This window comes from Aphis gossypii, chromosome X (assembly GCF_020184175.1).
Source record: "Aphis gossypii isolate Hap1 chromosome X, ASM2018417v2, whole genome shotgun sequence".
NCBI lineage: Eukaryota > Metazoa > Arthropoda > Insecta > Hemiptera > Aphididae > Aphis > Aphis gossypii.
The window spans coordinates 17,180,047-17,198,774 of NC_065533.1; the positions used below are offsets into that span (position 1 = coordinate 17,180,047).

The 18,728-nt window shown below is 23.2% G+C and overlaps 2 protein-coding genes across 4 annotated transcripts; one reads left to right on the forward strand and one right to left on the reverse strand.

The window, feature by feature from the left end:
• Window positions 1-1,823: 1,823 nt before the first annotated feature.
• Window positions 1,824-18,185, reverse strand: LOC114121945 (congested-like trachea protein). Of its 2 annotated transcripts, XM_027984463.2 has the most exons (6): window positions 17,815-17,934; window positions 17,323-17,589; window positions 16,743-16,857; window positions 11,804-12,121; window positions 3,750-3,920; window positions 1,824-2,310 (listed from the first exon to the last, which is right to left on the reverse strand). In XM_027984463.2, the coding sequence occupies exons 3-6, from the start codon at window positions 16,840-16,842 to the stop codon at window positions 2,099-2,101; spliced, it is 801 nt and encodes a 266-aa protein (XP_027840264.1). In that variant the 5' UTR covers window positions 16,843-16,857; window positions 17,323-17,589; window positions 17,815-17,934; the 3' UTR covers window positions 1,824-2,098. The 2 variants fall into 2 exon arrangements, with proteins under 2 accessions (XP_027840264.1, XP_027840263.1); XM_027984462.2 differs by lacking the exon at window positions 17,323-17,589 and having other exon boundaries at window positions 17,815-18,185.
• On the forward strand, window positions 6,010-11,671 carry LOC114121944 (leucine-rich repeat-containing protein 70-like). Of its 2 annotated transcripts, none has more exons than XM_027984461.2 (4): window positions 6,010-6,635; window positions 8,813-8,968; window positions 9,044-9,172; window positions 9,739-11,671. In XM_027984461.2, the coding sequence occupies exons 1-4, from the start codon at window positions 6,576-6,578 to the stop codon at window positions 11,599-11,601; spliced, it is 2,208 nt and encodes a 735-aa protein (XP_027840262.2). In that variant the 5' UTR covers window positions 6,010-6,575; the 3' UTR covers window positions 11,602-11,671. The 2 variants fall into 2 exon arrangements, with proteins under 2 accessions (XP_027840262.2, XP_027840261.2); XM_027984460.2 differs by having other exon boundaries at window positions 6,011-6,635; window positions 8,810-8,968.
• Window positions 18,186-18,728: the final 543 nt, after the last annotated feature.

An 18,728-nucleotide genomic window follows, 5' to 3' on the forward strand; every position in this document is an offset into this window, starting at 1 on the left:
AATTTTTTTTATTATTATTATTCATCATTAATGAATTTTAATATTAATTAAAAACAATTGTACAAAAAAAAAATTGCTATAAATCATTAATGTTTGAGTAATAGCCTAAAGGTACACTTATTTACTTATAAATTAAATATTCTGTTAGATTAAGCATGTAACTTTGTTTAGATTTTGATTAGACTGCCCTTGCATGATCACAAGAAGACAAGTTGAATTCCATGTTGACATATAAACTTTAGTACTTTTTTCAACTAATACAACTTCACAATTTTCATAGGATAAAATATTTGAGTAAAAAGTATATAAATATTAGTAGTCAAGAACTTTATTCAAATACTTTTTTTTTTGTATTTGGGTAGTATATAAATACTATTTATATAATATTAAATACAAATGTATCTTAAATTCTTAAATACTTTTTTAATTCATTAAAAAAATTTAAAAAATATCATCTTTAAACCTTTTTGTAAATCACTGTAACTTAAAAATATAATAACCATTTGGAAATATACCAAAGAAAAAATGCATTACATTTTTATAATTTTATGTTATCATAATGAATTGATAATTATTTAATAATATCATTTAGGTAATATATACAGCAACTGCTGTATAGCAGTTAGGTCAACATTTATATGATAGTACCTATATTATCATATTATAAATTATAATATAATAATATTATGGTCTTGTGAAATAAAATAATATTTTACAAATATAATAATATGTTATGTCCAAGTGTAAAATTAAACATGCAATGCATAATATGTGTGTGCTTTTGTGTATAGTTGTTCATAATAATATATTATAGGAAATTTACATATTTAATATGTGATTTAGTTAAATAAATAAAACAGCCATTAGCGCATTTTTAAAAACATTTTGCTTGGAAATTCATAGGCGTGCACAGGAATTCTTCACAGGGTGTGCAGAATTGTTTTAGATGGGTTACTTGACCTACTACTATTCAGTTAGATAAATAATGTCTCTATATTATAATAATTAGTTTATAATAAATTAAAATTTTTTAGATTCTGCTTTATTGATAATGAAAATAAAGAATATTAGATGTAAATTTAATATTACTATTAACTAGGTATTGTATAAAATAAAAACAATTATTAATTTACAATATTAATTATTATATTACACATACTAACCTACTCTCAATAATCAGTTTTAAATAATTAAACAATTTCCATCAAAAATTTAAAGTAGACACAAATTTTTGCATCCTGTGTGCACGCCTATGCTTTCAATTATGTTATACATTTAATAATAGCATTCAAAAATGATCTGCAACCATTTTAAATGTAGATCATCTCATCGCCACTGAGAAATATGTCATATTATATATTATATAAATATTATAATTATTATTATGATCTAATATATATTTATGTGAGAAGTGTTTTAAAAGTTAATAACAAAATCAAATTATTTTTGAATTTATAAATATATAATTAGACTACTGATACATACAAGTGATTTCAGTATAAAATTTCAAATATTTTTATCTTTAACAAATCTGAAATACATCAAATAACTGAATATTTTCAGAATTGACATTTTTGTCAAAAATATAAGTATAATTTTTATCCATTTTCCAATAAAATATATTTTTAAAATATTAGCATATAATAAAAAATAATTTATTCTTTATACATGTAGACTGTAGTCTTATTATATACTTAGTTGAGCACATCAAAAACAATAATTTTGAATTATTGAAATAAATAGCTACACACGTAAATAAATTACAAGACAGTAATAACATAGTAAATAATATGTTGATTGTTTGAAATAAACCAAAACTAAAATTTGTTGTTACTTAATTATATTTAGATCATTAATTTCAAACTAAAACAATAAAATCAATAACTTAAAGATAGCTTTACATTTACATAAATAGCATAATAATTACCTATTGTATATAACATACTGTTATGCACAGCCTGCAAAAATATATAGAATACAATCACCCATAATACCCGAGATAAATTTTAGGCATTTTAATACCACCCAACAAAAAATATAAAATCAAACAATAATTATTTTTCATGAACCTTAGCTATAAGAAATTTGAGAATATCTGTTAGTTAATTTCTAGGGAATTATTTTTTTTCGGGGGAAAAATAAAGTCTAAACCCTTTAATCCAAACTCTACACCCAAGAAGCAAGCGGCATTAGCAGGGAATGCTCGGAGCATAACTGGCGTTACACCGGCGTACAATGCTTTCAGTCCTTCTTCTCTGTATAGTTTTGCAAATACGTCTCGAATGCCTCTCGGATACATTCCTTCCGGTGCTGCAAGTATATAACAATGTATCAATAAGAAAAAAAAAATTTAAAAAATAGGAAGTATCTTAGCTTATAGAAAATGAGTAAGTGTACTTCACTATCGTGAATGAAGATCACTTTTGATATGTAAAATTTGAATTCAATGATAAATCATTACATAGCGAAAAACGGTATGAACGGCCAACGGGTTATTGATTATAAAGGAATAAATATATTAACATTAGTCTAAAATATATTATAAGTATTTCATCACGTATAAATAATAATAATATATTAATAGGTACCTATAGGTATAAATATAGGCGTGCGCAGGAATTTTTCACAGGGTGTGCATTTTTTTAGATGAGTTACTTGACCTACTACAATCGAACAATTCAGTTACATAAATAATATTTCTATATTATAATAATTAGTTAATAATAAATTTAAATGTTTAGACGCTGTTTTATTGATAATGAAAATAAAGAATATTAGATATAAATTTAATATTACCTACCTACTATTGACTAGGTATTGTATAAAATAAAAAAAATTATTTATTTAAATATTATATTACACATATTGACCTACTCTCAATAATCAGTTTTAAATAATTTAACAATTTTTCATCAAAAATTAAAAGTAGACACAAATTTTTGCAGTGTGCAGCTGCACACCCTGCACACTTCGTACGCACGCCTATGCGGTATAATATATTTTAAAGTTACTCCAAAGTCACTTACAATATAGGTAACAACTAAAAGCGTTGTTAATAATCGTTATTTTGCAATTAAAATTTCGTAAAAGATAGAACACAGAACTTCGAGTATTTATAAAAAAAAATATAGTACCTATGTATTTTTGAAATTATTGAATATAACTATAGTTATAACTTATAAGTAAAATTTACGAGAAACGCTTTATTTAATTTTCAAGTTTTTATCATACATAAATCTAAATAGAAATTTCAAATGTATCAATTAATAGCAAAATTTAGTTTGAAAATTATGTAGAATTTAAAAAATATTAATATCAATATCAAAAATAAAAGGTAATGTCTGATGAATATTTAGAAGTACTATTAAAAAAATATATATATAATCATAACTGTACATCTATATTATATTACCATTGATACGTAGGCAATTCAAGGAAAGATCAAATTAAATCTATTATACCTACTTATTATACAGTGAGGAGGTTGCTTTAATGCTATCCGTGAATTTTTGTGGGTTGAATATGCGCGTTTCATTTTAAAATATAATTTTTTATCAAAATTATAAAATTCACAAGGATTTTACACAAATAATTTATTTTAAGTATCTTGAAATCTATTTTATATAATAAGAACACGTTTTTATATTTTTATGATGGTCGGAGAGTTTAGGTACCTACTATGTATAATATTAGCCATAGGTACCATTGAATATAAAATAAACTACTCTATAATCAATATTTATACCAACCAATTTGTAAACGACTCTTGAGCACATCCGCAGGCATAGCAATTAACCAATTCAGTATACCAGCCATTCCTCCAGCAAATATTGTGTTTATGAGTCCTTCCGAGTTATTATTTTTTTGATACCTAACTAATAATTCATACGTAGTAAAGTACACACCACAAGCAGGTATATCTGTTAACAAAGAAAACATTTAAATAATATAAAAAAAATAACGAAATCAACCAAAGCAAATACACCTATATTATTTAAATAAATTAAAGTCTATTGGTAATAAGTAAGTACTGAAGTACCTATGTTCAATTTTATTAAATAGGTACCTAAGGTAGTCGATGCTGTAAAAAATTTAAAGATTCTTTATTAGGTATAACTAAGCCAACTTCAAATATTCAATTTATAATTTACTGTAATTATTAATAACTGGCAATAATATCAAATTCCGCTGTTTTGATTTAGGTTTATTATAAATAAACGAATTAAAGGTCAGTATCTGCGTACCATAAAATGTTGATAAATCAATTAGTACCTAGTCCGATTTACAGATTCAATCAGTGTAATGAAAAACTTTTATCTTATCTCCCTAACATTAGTTTTTTTTATAAAAATATAAGCTAAATCAAACAATTAGGTACTATTAAATTCGTCTTATATCTAAAACTGTACGAATGAATTATAAGTACTAATTTATATAAATACTTCTACCAACACCAAATCAACGGTCACATTAAAATACAATAATCAGGTATAAAGTAAGTACATGGTGTAATGTATAATTGTATTGTGAATTGTACCAATCATGTACAGATAAATCGCATAGAGACTTGACATTATCGCCAAATATTTATATAAGAAATTAGAATTAACTACAGACATGAGATAATTTTTAATATATTTTAGCTTTTTTGTGCTGTTTAACTATTTATAAACATTTTTAGTTAGGTATTTTTAGTTTTTTTCAATTGTAGAAAGTAAGCACCTACAATAAACTTTTGTTTTCGGGTAAAAAAACTTGAAAACTGAATACAAGTTTTTTCATAAGATGTTTTTACTGCTCTCAAGAAACATTACAAATACATAGGTAGTTCCATTTATGTATGTATATTATATATATGTAGGTTCTGGCAAGCAGAACGCGTTGTTCACGCACGTGAATATCGCGCGCCGTTGTAAATAATTACAAAATTACGCTTTCTTTTTGACAATATTTCAAATGTTTTAAGTTCAATTTTTTAAGAAATTTATCAAATTATTTTGCAGCTGTAAATTCATAAAATTTAAAATATTATCACCCATGACTTAAAAATTCCATACAAGCTTCTCCGTAAACATTCCACTAATACTTAAATTATGATTTTTTGTTATTATTCAAATAATATTATAATATTAGATTATAATTTATTTTATTTTATTTTTTGTTTTTTATTTATTTATTAATACGGACAAAAGTCCAATTTACAATATATTTGTATAGATAACAATAATATAATTTAAAATAAAAATATAACATAATAAAAAATAAAATCTTATGGCATCAAACATTCCACTAGTACTTAAATTATGATTTTCTTTACCAAACGAAATTTTCAAAGTATTAAGATAAATTTTAGGCAGAGTTGGTCAAAAAAATGGAAAACTGAATACAAAATTCTATACATAAGTTGTTCTTACTAGAACCCCAAAAAAACTATAAATATACAGACACAACTATTTTTAAGTTATTTACTGGAATTTTTTATAAACGATTAAGTTCAAATATTAAAAGACGACATTAGATATTTAAACAAAGATTAACGATTTCAGTTGTTTTAACGCAATTCAAAAGCATTATTCATGGGTAAGTACTCGAAACTTTTACATATTATTTTAAATATTACTATAATATAAATATGTATATACATTAAAATAAAATATAGTTAAGTAGGTCGTAGGTGTATTTATATATTTTTGGAAAAAATTAATTAAATTTACGATATTTAATAGTAAGGTAAATTATTACGATGTATATAATACAATGTACAAATTATAATGCTAGCTGACCCCGTGCACTTAGACTTAGTTGCCTGTTAAAAATGCCAATTCTATAATATGATTCGAGTTTTGATTAATTTGTTAGGCATAAATTCTTTTATATAGGTAGGCATAATTTTTACATTTATTTTTCAAATTTTGACAAAATTGGATACCTACTCAAACAATAAACAACCACTTAATTTTTTTTTGTGGATAATTGTAACTTTAAGGTTAAAGGTACCTATTATGTAAAATATACTATACTACAATAAATTATTATTTTTCATAAGTTCATATTGACATTTCAATGTATCATATTATTTAGATTAATTTTAAGCTATTTCTAAAAGAATCTTATTCATACTGTTTTAATAGTACCTATAGGCTACAGTCAATATTGACTTAATAATTAAAAAACGATAATATATGTATAAAAATGTATAATAATACATATTATAGTATGCTTAATTTTACAAAACAATACGCGATTTTTTTTGTCAAAAATGAATTCAATATACTACTAAATAATTTCTAAAAAAATATTCAATTTTGTATGTTGTTTTAAACACCCAGTATTCTTGTGATATTATACAACTGATAAATTTACAAAGTATGATTTTACTCCCACGAGAAACATATTAATCGAGTTCCTGTTTAGTTATAACAGGAAGGAAAAAAAAATAAGATAATAATACTCAATAACTAGCCAAACATTTCATTCAGTTATGATTTATAAAAATTAAATTATTATTATTATGATATATTATGTTACAAGTAAATCTTTGAGTGAATTAAATAGTTTATAAAAATACATATAAAATGATTTATAACAAGTTTTATTTATTATGGTGTATTATTGTGATGTGTGTTTTTTTTAAGGTAATTTCATTATACAATTGTTTATCTATTTTAAATTTTTATTTTTATTTTTGCTATGCAATCAAATATTACTATAAATATTAAATAAATATAAATTACAATAGCTATGCATACTTTAAAATTTTTAACATATTTATACAACTCTCTGTACCTAACTCAAATATCTGGGAACTAAAAAATATTTAATGAATACCTATTTTCAAAACACATTATATAAATATTTAATTTTAACTAGTTGGTAATATATAAATTAAAAGAATACTTATGTTAAAACTAAATGATTTATTGGTATTCATACATATGAAATTATTTTAATGTTAAGAACTATACTATAAAAGAATATAAACAAGGATATTATGGTAACGTTTAGAAATGTGTGTAATAAACTACAAATAAAATCTTATTAGTTCATAAATTATTTTCAAATAATAATTGTATTAAATTATATAACTTATTAAGTTAAGTGTACCAATTCAATTTATTTTAAATAATTTACTTACATAAAATATATTCAAATTTTTAAACTATATAATATATATTATATAATATATAAATAATGATTAAAATGTTTTGGTCTCTTTAATATATAAATTATAAAAGATACCTAATGTTATCTATTATAACACAACATGTAATAATGAATTTATTTAATGATATTCTTTACTACATGTTTAAAAGTAAAATAAAACATTTAAAATAATAATTAATAGTTTTACCAAATGAAATTTAATATACTTTACCGGGAATAATTTATAACAGTAGATATAAAATAAATTTAATGTGAATCAAATAATATGATATAAAAATAGTTGCATGGCATTTTACAGTGGAAGTTAAATAAAAATGTATTACTAAAAAATTCATAAATAATGATTATAAATTCTAAATACATATTTATTTATTTATTTTTTAGAAAAAGAATATTATACTTTGTTAAACATAATCTCAACTTTAAAATAAAACTGTAATAGTTAAATATTTTTATAGTAGTACCAAAACCTTTAATCATGAACATAGTTTTATTGTAATATAATAATGGGCGCCCATAAGTAAAATTTTAGGGGGGGGGGGGGGTCAAAATAAAAAATTCTCAAATGTAAAGATAATAATTATATCATGGTAATATTTATTGAGTTACAATTTTTTAATATTTTTTGTCCAGGGGGGGGGGCAAGTGCCCCCCCTTGCCCCTCCCAATGGGCGCCCATGAATATAATATATCAAAAATTATACTGCCGTAAACTATTTTATTTTATACCTGAAAACTTACAAAATAATTAATTCATAAATAAAAGTTTTAGGTAGGTACTATTAATGTATTTTTCTTACTTAAAAATATGTTAAACTTATGTTATTAAATATACATTTGTAAACAATATATTATTTAAAAGATAAAACTCAATTCAAATATACCTACAAAAGAATGTAGAATGATTTAAAATCATACAATATAAAAATTGATAATTATTTTAATACATTTATTTAATTAATCAACATAGATTTTGTAAATACATTTTTTTTTTATCATGTTGAAATGTTTTTTAATTGTGCAAATTTTTAATACTGAAGTAGCTTTAATATTAAAGACAATCTAACTGAATTGTACCTAAATAATATAATTGAGTACCTATTAACAAACGTTTATCGAATCATTCCATGGCCTGCAAAAGTATTTATAGGTTATTTTATTTATCAGTTTTATTTTATTTTTAACAGGTAAATTATGAAAAATAATTTATTTATATAATAAATACAGTAATAAGAATAAAAATTAATAAACATTCGACTATTATGTATTCCAATATTCATGTTAAATAAATGTTGTAACTCCACAACAATATTCTTATGTTCTAAAACAATTTTTATTTTTTAATCCATAATTATTTCTTGTAAAGCATCATATTTATGTTTTTAAAATGTTAACAAATATAAAGTTCAGTAGCGTTAATATTATAAAATGACAAAATAATTCTAAACAAATATTATCAATGTTTTTCTATAGTATATTATATTGATAATATATATATTATATATATATATATATTATATCACATAAATGGTTTTTATTGTAAAATATAAAATATTTTGAAATATATACATTATGTTTTTTATTATTATTGTTTTAAATAATTATAGAATATACTTTATGTTGATTACAAATTATAATTTTTTAGCAGGTACAAAGTTCTGATATAAATTTAGAATGGGGCAAAGATTGTCCAAGAGCATGTACGTGTAAGAAAACAGATTTTATAGACTTACCAATAATGAAATGGATGTATAACGGACAACAAACTGAACTAGAACCACACACGTCTAATACACTAAATGAAGTAACTGAATAAAATAATTTAATAGGTACTTATATAATTTTACAGATTACTTAAATCCAATGCTCTTAATTAAAGGTTATTGAAGATAATGAAGAAGAATCGGTAGCTCATCACAATACACAGTTTTTCAAAACTGCTCTATGTATGTTTATGAATGTAACAAATCCAAAAGAATTTTTAAATTATCTTCCATTAGATACAGAGGTAAGTACATATATATAGTTTTCAATAAATATATTTATAAATATAAATTTCTTGAGTAAATTAATTAAGATTATTATTATATATTTTTTAAATTTACAAAAAAAAAAAAATTAAAAAAAAATAATGTCTTTAAAATTCATTGATTTGATGCATGGTAATATGGAACAATACATTTATCAAAATTTTATAAAAAAAAAAGTGTTGTACATTAACATTCTTTCAAGTACCTATTAAAAACATTTAATTTTAATTTAATCTTAAATTTCAAATAAAAGTTAAACTTAAAACATACTATCAGTTTCAAATAGTATTTCATAAAAATAAAATCTGTGAAGGAGGTGCCAGTAAATTGTTAATTTATTAAATTAAAAATCTGAATAAATTTAATTTACTTCTATCCAAGTATCTATAACTTGTATACCTAAATCGTATAAATTAGTATGGTCCTCCACCGCGACACTACTTAAATTAGATATTGCATTGACAATACTTATTTAGTGATTTGTGCCACTGTATAAAATAATAAATAATATTAATACAATAAAATGTATCTATATATTTTTCAGGCATTAATTTTATTTCAAACAACTGATTCAGATAATATTACAATAGAAGATGATATAAAACTTCCACAACTAATTTCATTTGAAATTCATGGCAATAATAATCCAACAAGAATCTATATTACAGATAGCATGTTTAAATATATGGATAATATAAAGTATTTAAACATCCAAAGTGTATCATTAGATAAATTAACTTTAGAAAGCAATGAACCAATTCCAATAATTGACACTAATGTTTATAAAAAAGAAAATTCGTATACATTTAATGAACTTTCACCAGTCTTACCGAAATATTTACATAAAGAACATAATAATAAAAATAAAAAAAAAAAAAACCGTTTGGTATTTTTAAAGTCTGAAGATATTGACATAGTTCCCTATGAAACCTATAAAAAAACTAAAAGAAGAGCAAAATCTAATAGCCTTTTTTTATTCAATAAAGATTTGTTGTTTTTAAGAATTTCAAACTGTGGTCTAAAAGATTTATCTTGGGATTTATTTAATGGATTGGATTCATTGGAAACCCTTATTCTAGACAACAATATTATTGAGTCTATACCAGATTTTTCTTTTTATGGCGCTAGAGAGCTAAAAAGTTTATCTTTAGCTAATAACAAAATTAAACATTTGCAGACTACTAGTTTAGCTGGACTTCTTGATTTAAATTATTTAAATTTGAAAAACAACTCTATAACTGTTTTATCAGAAACAACATTTCCACCATTACCACAGCTAAAAGTTGCAGATTTAAGCAATAACCCAATTGAAATGGTGTACCCATATACATTTGAAGTGCTGAATGCTACGGTAGAGCTTGCATTGGGAACAAATGACACACAACTACATTTAAATCAAAATGCATTTATTGGTTTAGATTCTCTACAAAAATTGAATTTAATAGGTGTAAATGTGACAATTTTAGAAAGACTATTTATGATTGGACTTCCTAGTCTTGTTGAACTAAAGATCAAAGGTTATGTACAACATATAGCTTATGATGCATTTGCTGAAATACCAAACATTAGACATCTTGCAATCAGTAATTGTTCAATACAGTCTGTGTCTATGGATACATTTTATGGAGTCTATAACCTAGAACATATAGATTTGTCTTATAATCAACTTCAAGAATTGCCTCCAGGCTTATTTGATCAACAATTGTCTCTCAAGGAATTAATTTTGAATAACAATCAACTGATTGATTTACCAGATGATATATTTAAAACATTACCTAATCTTAAATTGATGCGATTAGATATGAACTCATTACACTGTACTTGCAGGATGAAATTGTGGGACATTTCATTAATGACTAAAAACACAAAAGAAATAAATAAACGTATTTGTGAATGGAAACATTCAAAGAAAGGATATACCTGTACAATGAAAAGTACAACGGCATATATTTATAACAAAAAATTAGAACCAATATGTTCAAGTCCAACAAAACTAAAAGGAAAGACAGTTTCATATGCTTTGAGAAAATACTTGAACTGCAACAGTGAATCGTACAATAACATTTACATGAAAAAAGAGTATAAAAAATTAAAGCTTTATAAAAAAGTTAGTGAAGAAGATATCAAACAAAATACCACAACAATAAAAATTAATTTTTCTGATTATATATATAACAACACAACAAACACCAGATATAATACTACTATCACACCAAATATAACATTGGAAATTATTGAATCAACACCAAAATCAATAACTAATAGTATACTATACGTTAATTCAGAAAGAAGTATACTTTTGAACAATGGGACATATATAAGCAAGTCATCATTGAAAAATGAAATTTCTAAAATGAAAAGAAAACATAAAGCAAAAAATATTGATTCTAAACTTGAAAACGATTAAATATTGAGATTAATATTGAAATAATTACTATTTATTTAAAAAATAATACACATTTTTAATTATTTAAATATCTATAGACTATATTTTATTTAAAAAAATATATTAACAACAAACAATAAAAATTGAACCAATTTTAAATATATAGTAAATTTACTTAATATTTTTAGTGTGATAATATAAATAATTGATTGATATTAATTACCTCTAAGTAATGTAGCACATGTCCCTTTGTATAAGCTTCTTATACCACCTTCAGTATATAAGTTTTTAATAACGCTGATTGGACCATCATATTTTTGGTTACCAATTTCCTGTACTTGTAAAATGCATTTAATGCGTTCTCCTGGTACCATTATGATAGCTGTAAAAATACCAGAAAAGGCTCCAGCACAAAATAGTCGTGACGGTGTTAAATTTTCTTTTTTATCTCCAGTAGATGAAAATACTTTTTTACCCAATCCAAATCCTAAGAAACTTATAGCAAATATTGGAGCTACACCAGTTATTGGAGCTGCCATACCTATAAAATAAAAAATATGTTATAAGTGTAAATAAAACAAAATAAAAATATGCAGAAAATTAAAAATTAAAATATCAATACTTCAAAAGTTATAATATAAATATATACATTTTTAAATTTGATTGTGGATTTAATTTGTTTTCTTAATTTTTTTAATTTTAATTATTTAATAATATTATAAGAACACATAATTTATACATTACGTAAAAATTTAAAAACCATATTATATGGGTAACTTTTAGTATAATATAATAAAAATAAATGAACATAATATTCATTAGATAAGTTTAATGGGTATTATCAATTTTCAAATTTTTCATTAAGATTTAAGACCACTGCACATTACACGTCTAACACTTCATTGAAAATTATATATTTACTTAAGCAATTTGTGAAATAAACATGTCTTATCATATAAAATTAAATAACTAATAATTAAGGCTCAGATTTTAGAGCATATGCTTCTTTTTTTTTTATATATGAGATAGAAATCTAGTTTTTATGTATAAATTTGTTTCACATCATTCTGATTCCAAATAAACCAATTTATTTTGGCCTTTTTATATAAATGCTTTATTTTGCTTTTTATTGCTTTTTTCAATCATTCCAACTGTGGATTATTTATACCTTAATTAATATGCTATTGTAATAATAATAAAAAAAAATTTACTAATAAGAAATTTAAAATGTAAAAAAATGTAACCTGGAATACAGACTTAATGGTTATATTGGATTATTATTGTTTTCGTTCTCGGCTTGATTATTAAATATATTAAACGTATAGATTATAGACCTACATGTTATAGCCTACAGTACCTATATAGTCAGTAAGTCTATAACATCGATATCAACCATTACAAAATTTAAGATTTAGTGTTATCATTTGAAACCTCTTGTATGAAGTATGCACCAATTAAATCAGTGGATGTAGAGAGTTGGTTTTTATGTATACAAACATTCTGTAGGATAATAGAGTTAAAGTCACTAGTTACTGCAAATCTAAAGGATTACATGGTAGTTAATTCTTTTTTAAATTTAAATCAATTTTTCAAATTTTTTCATTTATTTTTATAAATAGTTAATTTTTGGTCACGCTTTTTTGCTTTTTTAAAAAAACAAATATGCATCTCTTTTTGCTTTTTTAAATCAATAGTGTGCTTTTTTGTTGTCTATTATGCTTTAAAATTCGAGCACTATTAGTAATAATTATTTGTTTTAGTATATTTACGTTTGTTATTAAGAAACAATTATAAAATATCAGAAAATAACAGTCAGTACTCATTTTGGAGAGTAGGAGGAGAAGAGTACACAAGTTATTAAGGTTATTTTTATTATTTTTGATAAAAATACTTTTTTTACATACCTACATTTACGTTATTAATTGTTTTATTTTTTAATATTTTATAAAATAAGATACTCCAAGTCAATTTATTATGGTAATAAGATCAAAATATTTATTTATTTAAGCCAACTAAACTGTTTGGTTATAATTTTATTTTTTGTAATAATAATAAATTAGTACAAAGATTAGTGGAAAATATAATTGAATCAAATTATTAAATCAAACGGTATCTATAGCTGTAACTAAACATTAGAAATTCTTAAACTCAGCCCGATATTTTGTCTATTTGGTGCCATGATGAAAAGGTATATAGGTTTATGTTAAATAATTTTATACTTGGAAAGTATTTTTTAAATTATCTATTAATAATTCTTCTCAATTTAAGTGCTGATATTTATAGAATAATATAAAAATCCCATAAAACTCAGTACCAAACTACAATTATTGATACTAGCTTTAAATCATCTACAAAACATAATAGTCATTTTAATAATTCACTGAGTTTTAACAATACAATTGTATTAATAATTTGTTTGTGTTATTTATTATCCGCTTATTAAATTTCTAAAAAATCTGGTGGCGAAACGGAGTTCGCCGGGTCTGCTAGTTACAGTATAAATAATAAAATATTAGCTATCAATAAAATCAGAATAATTTATCATTTCAAATAATAATTATATTTAAGAAATAATTTAACCCAACTGTTTATACTTATTAAATAAACTGATTAAAATAATATATTTTGTTTTATAAAGTTTAACTTTTATGATTTTTTTCCATGGCATTTTAATATTTTAAATTGGATTTCACACTTTTCCAATATAAAAAAATAATGATAAATGTTTGGATTTATCATTTTTAACCGAGAATTTATAATTAAAATTTAGGTATTACAAATATTTTTTTTTCAAAATAATATTTAAAATTGGTTCAATAACTACTACGTATGAAGTAAATCCTATAATTAAAAACATTTTTTTTTTAGAAATACAACAGATAAAATAAATAATAAATACTAAAAAAATAAATAAAAAATATTTAAATAAGTATTTATAAACTGTTATTGTTAAAGTTATTTATCATAAATTATTCTTTAAATCTCATATATTTTATTTGAGTATTAAATTTTTTTACACATAATATAAATGTAAAAAAAAATATATGAATAATACTTTTAATAAACATTTTTAGTAAATATAATATTTATTTTCTGGACAACAATTTTTGAAATAGCGAATAAAATTAAAATTAAAGTTTCCTAATTAATACTTGGTTGTTTTATATAGGTATATTTTTGGATTATTGTATATTCTGTTATATTATTTTATATACTAAGTATTTATTCATCATAACAGTAATTAGAATGAAAATCTATTACAAAAAAATCTTAGATATTTTAAAGTATTATCTAGCTAGTGAGATAAAGATATAGATACATCATTTAATATATATAAGTACAATTGTGCACAAAAAATAAATTTAAAAATACACATAGTATATTTTAAATGTTAAAATATGTGTAATAATTAAAATATTTCCAAGCATGTAAAAATATATCAATTTTTTCCCATTTACTCATTAGGCTTAGATTTTATATACATGTATCTTATTAAGCTGTTTTTTAATTAATAAATAAAAATATAATAATGCAAACAAATTAATTTCAATAAATTATTAATACATTATATTAATCTAACTGAAATTTATACTCATTATATAAATAAATTATAATTATCAATATTATGAATTTATCCATTTTCAGTATAATCGAGAAATGACTGACAAGGTAGATTAAATCTAACCATGGAAATCAAATTACCTCACAAAAAAGGTATCATGTGTAATATAAAATATAGTAATATTAACTTTATTTTTATTTTTAATCTGAAATTTTTTTTGGTTATAAGGAGTTTATATACCAACCTAACTAATATACTAATATACTACTATACTTACTCCCCCATATCTAAACTACTAGGCATATAGTCTTAAAGTTATTTGTGAATACTTAAAACTGTATGCTAAATATGTGGCAGCAGAGGGACTTATGTCATCAACCTCTCCTACTCCACCTCCGTTCAATTTTATAAATTAGTAACAAATTATATTAACTTCAACAATGTTATTAATATTATTATAAAATGTATTCATTTATCAAACATATAAATATTCTTATAAATTGAAGTTAAAGAATAATCCATAATTTTTATATCAAATTTTCTTTTTCATTTCTACTTATTTTTCTGGATCTATTGTCATCAGCCATTCTATGATTAAAAATCCAACTTTTAACATGGTTTTCAGCGTTCCATATACAATGGTAGACCATTTATGTTAATCATCATCTGATTTAAAATATTAAGGTTAGTTAATCTTAAGCGTATGTCAATGAAATAATATTAAAATAAATATTAGTATAAATAATAAATTCGTGTTTGCATTCTGCTGTAGAACATGAGATCGTAGGTATCAAATTATTTATTTCATTTAGATCTTCAATTTTATTGGTTTCTTTATTGATTAATAATCTTGACAGTAGAACATAATATAGAATAAAATGATTACAACCTAGTGCCTACTAACATAAAAAAGGTATAATGTGGGTACACATACTTTTTTAGCGCAAAGGTACCTACTCAGTCTTTTTCTTTAGTATGTTCTCTTTTTAAAATTTGGAAAGTGGGTATGTGCCAAGTACCATTACATCTACACACATCACTACATTACTGGCTACAGGCACTTATCTTTAAAAGTATAATACATACACTATATATCAGGGGTGGCCAAACCGCGTCTCGCATCTTATCTCATTTCTACCAAAAAAATTTTTATATGAATTTTTATATGAATTTATGTATTATATATATGACCTTTTTATTTTTTATTACAGTTTGGCTCTTCCATATTTACATTTGGTGGCTCGCGAGTCTCTTCTCGCTGGCCACCCCTGCTATATATATATATACTTAATATGTTGACTGCTGGCGTCTGTAATTCTCAAATTTTATACATTTTTGATCGCCGGCGATCATAAATGAATATTTTATATTATTAACTTTTCTATGGCGCTACAATAATGTACTAAAATAAGAACTGTAGCATAGCAAGAATTATTACAATTTTTTTGATATAATACATTTTTTTTTTCAATTTTTTTCAAATATTTGATGCATACCAATTTGAAAGCCATTTAAAAATATACTCGCTATATACCTATTGAATGACTGCTGACGGCCATGTGGCGGTCAACGTGTTAAGTATAAACATAGGTATTCTTACCTTTATATAAACCAAAAAACCCTTCTTTCTTAACGGTTTTAACAGCACAATCCCATGCACCATTGTAAATAGGTATTTTACCTAACTGAACTGGTGGCATCGTTTGTAATCTAACCTGAAGAGAGATAATAAAATAATCAGAAAGATAGTAAACTTCATACTTTATTATATTTATATATATATATTATTTTATATTTTACTTTATATGATTGGTATACATATATTTTTATAGGTAAGGTAACACACGTTAACAAGAGTTCCTTATACACAGCCAAATTATTGGTCAAAAGCAACAACATCCTAATATATTTATTGTGTAGTAACCTTCTCCCCCCCCCCCCCCATCGAGTAATTTCAATCCTATGAGTAAACTACTATCTACTGAAGTTAATACTTATTTGTTACCTATAGGCTATAAGTTAAATCCGGATTTTTATGGAAAACATTTTTTTTTTTACTATTAACGACATGTTATCATATACGTTTTTAGTTATAAAAATGTAAAATAAAATATATACAAGATATTGATTTTATAAATTAAGAATTATGGTAATAGTTTATCTGACTCTATCATAGTTACCAGGCAAGTAAATGGGCCCTAAAATATTATTGGTCGTATCTGAAAATCATATAAGCACACTCTTATGAATGGGTCAAAACTTAATATATTATATATTATTGTCTAAAGCCGGATTCCCATGACTGGTGTACTTGGCCAATATTTGGTGCTGGTTGTTACTTGTATAATTATTTGTCACTGATGCAGTTCCGAGGATTTTCGGTAAATGAGACACAAGTAAAACGGAACAGCCAATTTCACTTGTAGTACTTGTCAAGTACACCTTTCCTGTAAACACCATAATCATGTACTGATAAAATGTACAATTATTGGCGAATTTGGTAAGTACACCAGTCGTGAGAATCCGGCTTTAAGATAAACCTGTGTTTTTGGTATATACACACTGACTTATTGGCAAGTCTCATAGGAACCTTTTGTTGGCCAAACATGTTCTAACTTATTAGTTCAATAATAAAATGGATTACTTGAATTGATTTTTTATTTTTGACATACTTTAATAGTGTCCAATGGATGACCCACTAATACTGTGCATACACCGCCGAAACCACCAGCTAGAAAATACTTAAAGGGATTTGTACTCCCATCGGTAGACATTTTAAAGGAAAATTATAGAAGATCTGTTGTGATTAAATACAAATAATTGTGTTAAAAATGTGTGTAATAAATTATAAAATATTTAATTACTAAAAAAATAATTTAAATTTAAATTTTTTGTAACAGGTTGTATACTGTATAGAAGATTATACTTATCAAGTTTTAATATTATCAAAATTGTCGTAATCACTGATTATTATTACTATTATTCTATGATAATATCCGTAAATAGTGTCATGTCATGATCATAGACTTATAATATTATAAGTCCTATGGTCATGATGATACAGTGAAACGGTACAAAATCAATAAGCTGACAAAACTGTTATCACAATGTCACAACTCACTATCACAGTTGTTCATTCCAATAGTATGCCCGTCGAGTACAATGATGGATAAAAAGTTATTTTATTGAAATACCTATGTACATTAAAATATAGTATACATATAGTATATATATACATTTTTTAATTAAACCGATTTAACTATTCAAATAGTGTTTAATGTAATAATAATTATAATTATAATTTAAAAATTAATGAAATATATTATAATTATACTTAGATGTATTAAGTATAATAGTTGTCATTTTAATAAAAACGATTTAATTTGTGTACAAATGTACAATTTTTATCAGAATTTATCAGAATCTTATTTTAATAGAAATTTGAATTTACAAATAAATTCATTCCTTACTAAATAGTGAGTAATAGGTACTATTAAATGTCTTGAGGCTGCTGATAATATTATCAAATGTTCAGCTGTCCTCCTACTTACATATTTATTTATTTATTACGGCTCAAAACCAATTA